The sequence below is a fragment of the Drosophila sechellia genome, chromosome 3R, assembly GCF_004382195.2.
Source record: "Drosophila sechellia strain sech25 chromosome 3R, ASM438219v1, whole genome shotgun sequence".
Classification (NCBI taxonomy): domain Eukaryota; kingdom Metazoa; phylum Arthropoda; class Insecta; order Diptera; family Drosophilidae; genus Drosophila; species Drosophila sechellia.
Genome location: NC_045952.1, coordinates 21,373,444 through 21,380,034, shown reverse-complemented (window position 1 = coordinate 21,380,034; position 6,591 = coordinate 21,373,444). Strand labels below are relative to the sequence as shown.

The following is a 6,591-nucleotide window of genomic DNA, read 5'->3' as shown; positions in this document are numbered from 1 at the left end:
GCAATTGCGGTATAGCTGCGTATTTTGTGATTGCGAATTGTTCGGACAGCGGATCGCCGCCTCACTTGCATCTGAAAGGAACAACCAGAAAGGGACTATCTGGAACAGTTGATGCCGCCGAGTGAAAGTGAGTGCCTGGGCCTGGGCTTCCACTTACACAATCCATGGTGGATTGGCCAATGAACTTGAAGTGCCGACGAGGATATCCAATTACAAGTAGAGCGCTCCAAGCATTTGAAGAGTGTGTGTGCTATAAAAACAGCATCGCGATGTCACAAATTTGCATTTCAAAGCGGAGCAACGCCCACGCCAGCTGCATCCAAACACGCACTCCGTTGGCGGATTGGGACAAAGGATATAGGACACAGGAGTTCAGGACACACACAACCAGACAACGTTATGGGGCGGCCAAAATCCGGCCAAGGCTTTGGGCCACCTGCCACCAGTTCATTAATGATCTATGCATTAATGTGGCTCGCTTTGGCCATGACAATGGAGGCCATAGATGCCCGACTACCGCTCTCACTGGCGGAGTACCCGTTCGGCCTGCCGCTGGAACATGGCAGCAAACACCATTACCAGGATGCGGGCGTGGAATCGTTGTCGGGATTAACAGGATATACAAGAAATTATTATGGCCCCACTGACACTGCAGGCGGCGATGACTTGGCAACATATGGAAATTATGCTCACAAACTCCTGGCCACCCATCACCACCACCATCGCCATCCGCAATCCTCCCTTGGCACCACGGCCAATGGCTTTGTGCCCTTCTACTACAACAGCAAACTGCACTCGCCATTCACCGCGGATGAGGAGCCGCGTCGCGACCCATCCGCCAATATCGATTTTGTCATTAATACGGCAAATTATGAGCCAAATTCCGCTGGCTACGATGTGGAGCCCCAACACGGGGAGCAGCACTACGAAAGCTATGCATATCGGCCGCGGGTGCCGTTTGCCACGTCGCCACCCAGTCCCAGCCATTACCATTTCGAACAAATTTCCAATTACCGGGAGAATCGGGAGAATCGCCAGCGGGAGCAGGAGGTGGAGCATCATCAGCAGCAGCAACAGCAGCACCAGGAGCAAGAGGATAATTCCAGTGTTTATGCGCAGCTCAAAGAGCTCCAGACATTGGCCAATCCAGTGAAGCGTCAGCAGGAGGAGTCCCTATCGAGTCATCATCCAAATCGGGAGCAAAGCCACCCACTGGAGCAGCGACATCATCAGCAACCTGAAGGCAGACAGCTGCAACAGGTGCAACATGTGCAACATCAGCAGCCACACTTGCAGCAACATCTGCAACAGAAGCGGCAACATGCACTGCAATATCCTCAAGATCAACGGCAGCAACAGCGCCTGGGAGTTGCCCAGGACCAGCAGATGCTGTACTCCCACAAGGATAGCCAGATTGCAGATCTTCCAGCCATAACAACCAGTGTGCACCATACTCCGGAGAGCAGTAAAGCGGTGGCCGGATTGCCGCTGGCCAAGCACATCGAGATCACCAAGAGTGTGCCCATCACCCACTATCAGAAGCAGCATGTGCCCTTCAAGCAGAACGTCCAGGTGCAAGTGCCACGAACCGTGATCGCAGCCATACCCAAGCCGATGCCCATCAAAATACCAGTGGCCCAAGCGGTGGCCGTGCCCCAGATGCAGGAGGTGAAGATACCCATCGAACGGGTGAAGCCGGTGCCCGTGGAGCGACCCATTCCCTTTGTGGTGGAGCGCAGGGTGCCCTACCGAGTGGAGAAGCCGGTGGTCTCGCCAGTTTATTATCCGTATCCGGTCAAAGTGCCAGTTGTGCGCACGGTGGTGCACAAGCAGCGCCCCCACTACGTTGCACCCGGCTGGAGTGCCACCGGCAATCATCTGCTGGGATGAGTCTATCTTAAGAATAAATTCTTAAGCCAGTTTAATACCCTTGCAAAAGGAGTTTTCAGAATTGTAATATATAAGTACAAACTGCAGGGTAGTCGATTAAGGTTACATATGTATATTTTTGGTGGAATGTTCTTAAGTTTAATTAAATACATTTATTAATTTTACATTTTATGTAGCTTGATTAGCGGCAAGAGTATTTCAAGTTCAGCTTATCCCTTAATTTTTGGTTGCTGAACCCCAAAAAGTAATTGCAATTAGCAAAACAAGAAAAAAAAGTCCACCGACAGCAACTGCAGTGTGGCTGCAAAAGCATCCAGCATGCAACTCCTTGATCCCAAATCCAAGTTCCTAGCTCCCAGTTACCAGCTACCAAACAAAACAAGACATTCGGAGTCGAAGTTGAAGTTGGAGTCACAGGGCAGGTCCCAAACCGAAATGAAGAAAAGTAGCCGAGTAAAACTTTTTAATTGAGCTAAAATCCAACAAATGCGGCTAATAAATATGTATTGAAGTGCGATGGGCAGACGGGGCCGAAGTTCGGTTGCAATGCAAAAGGGGGCTGCAGCGAAAGTGCAAGAAAATGCAGCGGCTAATTGCCAAATGTAACTCCAGTTGCAACAACTTTTAACTGAAGCAGCAGAAGGAGCAACAATGACGCACAAATAAACGCGACGTTCAACTTCGCCGAGGCGTTAACGAAACAGCAACAAAATTAGCCAAAAAGTAAAGTTCTCCAGCAAGGGTGGCGAAAAGTCGGGCCAGTAGTTTCTGGTTTGGGAAAGTGCTGCAAGTTATTGCCGGCTAATGAAATTAGCCCTAATTGACGTGGGAGCCATTCTACTCCATTTTTTCGACACCCACCACACAAAATATAATATTTGGCAGAAAGCTGAATTTAAGGAAAAATTAGTTCATAGATTTGGGGTTTAAATTATTGATTTATTTGTTGATTTAAAAGAGTTCCTTGACTACCAAATACTCATTATTCAGCCACCTAGCGGCGAACAAACGAAACTAAGCTTACTGAGGCCTTCTTTTTCTTGTTTAATTAAACATAGGAAAATAGTTAAATTAATTTTATTTCTGTGTAGTAATTTTTGTAAATTCAATTCGCTGCAGGCCACATTATTAGCATTTATATGCCACATACCTATGCAAAAGAAAACCGCAAAGAGATGGAAACCAACTAAAAATCAAATATAATAAGCATGCGTGCAAATCAACGCTTTTCCGTGAATCCGCAGCTACACATGTAGTTGTGCAGTAGGTATGCAAATAGTAAATGGCGCTCGCAGCCGAATATATGTGCATAAATTCATAATTGCACTGCCCACATTAACCGCTTCGTTAGGAATTTTGCTCATCTGACCACTGGCCACCACAGCCGGCGGCCGTTGGTCCCGGTTTCTGGCCACCCAGAACCCAAATCCAGCGTCTAACGTCCGACATCCAGCAGTCCCACTTCGCAGGCCAATGACAAAAGCCACAAAACGCAATGAACATGGCGCTCCGGTCAGATAGTTGACCGCGAATCTGCTGATGAGTCGCTCTTTTGTGACCATGTGCCCTTTAACCCCGTAGCCCCATAACCCCTTAACCCTTTAACCCTGCCGCTGAAACTCACATGCACATGCCAGATCAACAAATTGAATGCGATTGGGTGACAAACGACTGGGTAAAATCAGCGGTTTCGATTGTAATAACACCATAGGCAGTGATTGCATTTTATAATTATTTCATTTTATTATAATATACTCCTAAGGCTGAGAACACAAAGGAAATAAAATCTAATCAAAGTAGATATATTTCTTTGAATTTGGTTTTTGTATAGCCACAATTTAGCTCTTAGCATTGAGTGTCTGGCGCAAACATAATCACATGATACATCGAGATGACAGAACCAAAAAACCGAAAGCTCTTAAATCAGCGCCACACTTTGGTCCCTCCGAATTCCTCGAAAAGGGCAGCAAAATGACTCTATAATTTCGAAGATGACTCTGCACTTTCGAGCAGGTAACGTAGCAAAAGGGGGGCTAAGAGCAGCACGACGACAAAGATAAACATTAAAAATTAATCAGCACTTTTGGCTCAAACTTTGATAATTGCCGGGCGGCCCAAAAATGAAGCCAAGAGCGTAAACAGCTACAAAAACGCTCCTCACAGCATTAAATGGTCAGAAAAAGGAGGGCGCTAGACGGGGAGTCCTTTGAAAAATGACAGCCAACCGACCATCAGTTAGCGCGGGAAAAGCAAAGTTTTAACCCTTTTGCGCGGGCCACCATTTTGGCCAAAAGTTCTGTATACATTTTTGTTTGTGAAATTGATGTGCATCATAAAAATTTGCGACTCAGGTGGCAAGTTGTTACTTTTGATGTGCAATGGGGCGGACTTGAGGCGCGTTTCTTGATCATTTTAATTGAGGCCAACGAAAAACGTTGTCTAGATACAAAAGAGTTAAAAGACAGTGTACAGCGTGGCGTATGAGTGATATTTCATGTACGCCACTTAATGGACGCTTGGCACCTTAAACTCACTATCCGTTTGGCTCGTAAAGCAGAAATGCCTGGGTATATCTTTTATGATTACCATAAACTATTTACACAGAACTTTAATAATCTCGTGCGTGCAGCAGCAAAATGCTTGCAAGTATTTTATACGCCAAAGGATTTATGTCGAGTCACAACATCCTGCAGGATCGTCTGGTGTTTTGCGAGCTATACACTCGATGTGTATGTGGCTTGTTTGTTTTGCTTTTGCCGGCTTTTTGCCAGTGTCTGCCTGGTGCTGTTGACGCTTTTTACTCACTCAACACCCAACACCCAGTTCACCCCACACCAGACCCCCGAAAAAGCAAAAGTTTGCCAACACAAACAGCTACTCAGGCGTATAATTGCCATTAAAGTGCGCTTAAAATGAGCTGAGAGACCCTCGAAACGAGCTGGTTTTATCGGGCTCAATACGTGGCAATGGAGTCCTGTGATGGCCCGGCCTTTATGCATAAGTACGAGTATCAATATTTCACAACTTGGCCCTTCGGGGGTCCTGGCAATTAAGCGCTGCAACTTTCGGTCGTTGGGAATTTTTCATGCCACATTATTCGTGGAGCATGTCCATATATATGTGGCCGGCTGGAGCTCATCTGGCTAGCAAATTAACCAAAAAAGGAGTCTTTCAAATTCAGTGTCCGAGCTCTGGAGCTCTGAGATGTGCCTAATTGAAGCTCACTGACGTGTACTCTAATATCAGATTGCAATCTATTTTGCCTAAGCTGAATGGGTTCTTAGTTGCCTTCCGAGCAGGCACAATTTATGGCTGGTTATGCCTGACTGTGGCTCGGAGATGGTGATGTGGATGGACTCGCTTTGATTGACAGCTTATGCTGGAAAATGCAGAGATATGATTACCTTTAGCTTGCCTGGAGAATTGTCATCTTGGTGTCAGGATAGACAATGCTGCAAAAGCAAAGCAAAAGCAGAAGCAGGAGATGCAGCTGTGGCTGACAGCCGTCAGTTGAGAAATGAAACTAAATGGCAGAAAAGCAAACATTTCCAAGCACCGGATCATATTTCAAATTCAAACTGTGACCGTTCGGTGTGCTGGTGCTCTAAGCACATAATGAGCAAAAATGTTTAAAATCAACAGCAAAAACCTTCTACTGAAAATGCATAGTCGTTGACATGCTGACAGCACATTATTTACATCGCCAACAACCAGCAACAGTCGACCAGTGAAATTATGAACACCGGCAATATTGCAGCGCAATGAGCTGAACTTCGGGCGCAATATGCACACATATATTTATATATATATAAATTCTGCTCATATATCCGTTTTTAATAAATTAGTTCGCAATTTGCCACGCCTGACTGGCTGCAAAGCAACCAAGTGGCGCAAAAGGTGCAACTGCTGTTCCAGCTAAAGTGGCAACAACGATGCGCAACCAGGCACCCAAGAACCAAAGAACCGAAGAACCTTCTTAGAAACAACACTCACCCTTGAGCCTGCTTTCGAGTGCCATAAAAGCCAACTGCACGGTGAAAACATAATGTAGGTATGTAACATATAGCTGCGATGCACTTCCGTTGTGCAACGCCCCCTACAGTCGTTCGGGCGAACTAAATGTCTGTCTGCAGAAACGAATTTGTTTGCTGCTTCAAAGGACCTGCGATTTGCTATTTGTATCTCTCGTTATGCAATTGTAATATACGTGTGTTACTTAATCTACGACCAAATGTTAGAAATTGCGAGTAAAATCTTGGTCTAAAGTAAGCGGCTCTTGAAATAACTTGAGTTTCTTAACTTTTAAAACAATATACATTTAACTGTATTGCTTCAAGCTAAAACTAAGTTGTGTATTAAATATTCAAACAAATTGTTTTAGCTTTTGAATAATTTAAAGTAAGTTTCCCAGTGACCCTTTGTATTCTTATTCGAATACGACGACCTTTAAGCCCACGCAAACCATCTGTTTTGTAAAGAATATTCAAATTAAAACTGGGCGGCTTTAAGAGCGATTGCCATAAGCCAGTGCTGGCTAATGCCGTCATTCAATGTCAGGCAATTTCCGGTGCGTCAAGCAGAGCTCACAATTTGGTCCGGAGCACCATCGCAAATTCGAAAATTCCGCGAAGGGCAATGGCAAATTGGTAATTGGTATACCGTTAGCGCGTTTTGCGGACAGGATGGGACAATCCTGAATGC

General features: G+C 45.5%; 1 protein-coding gene across 1 annotated transcript; it reads left to right on the top strand.

Annotated features, from left to right (window-relative positions):
• Positions 1–253: 253 nt before the first annotated feature.
• On the top strand, positions 254–2,005 carry LOC6607505 (putative mediator of RNA polymerase II transcription subunit 12). The gene has a single exon (XM_002032238.2). The coding sequence runs from the start codon at positions 400–402 to the stop codon at positions 1,888–1,890; it is 1,491 nt and encodes a 496-aa protein (XP_002032274.2). The 5' UTR covers positions 254–399; the 3' UTR covers positions 1,891–2,005.
• The last annotated feature ends 4,586 nt before the right edge of the window (positions 2,006–6,591 follow it).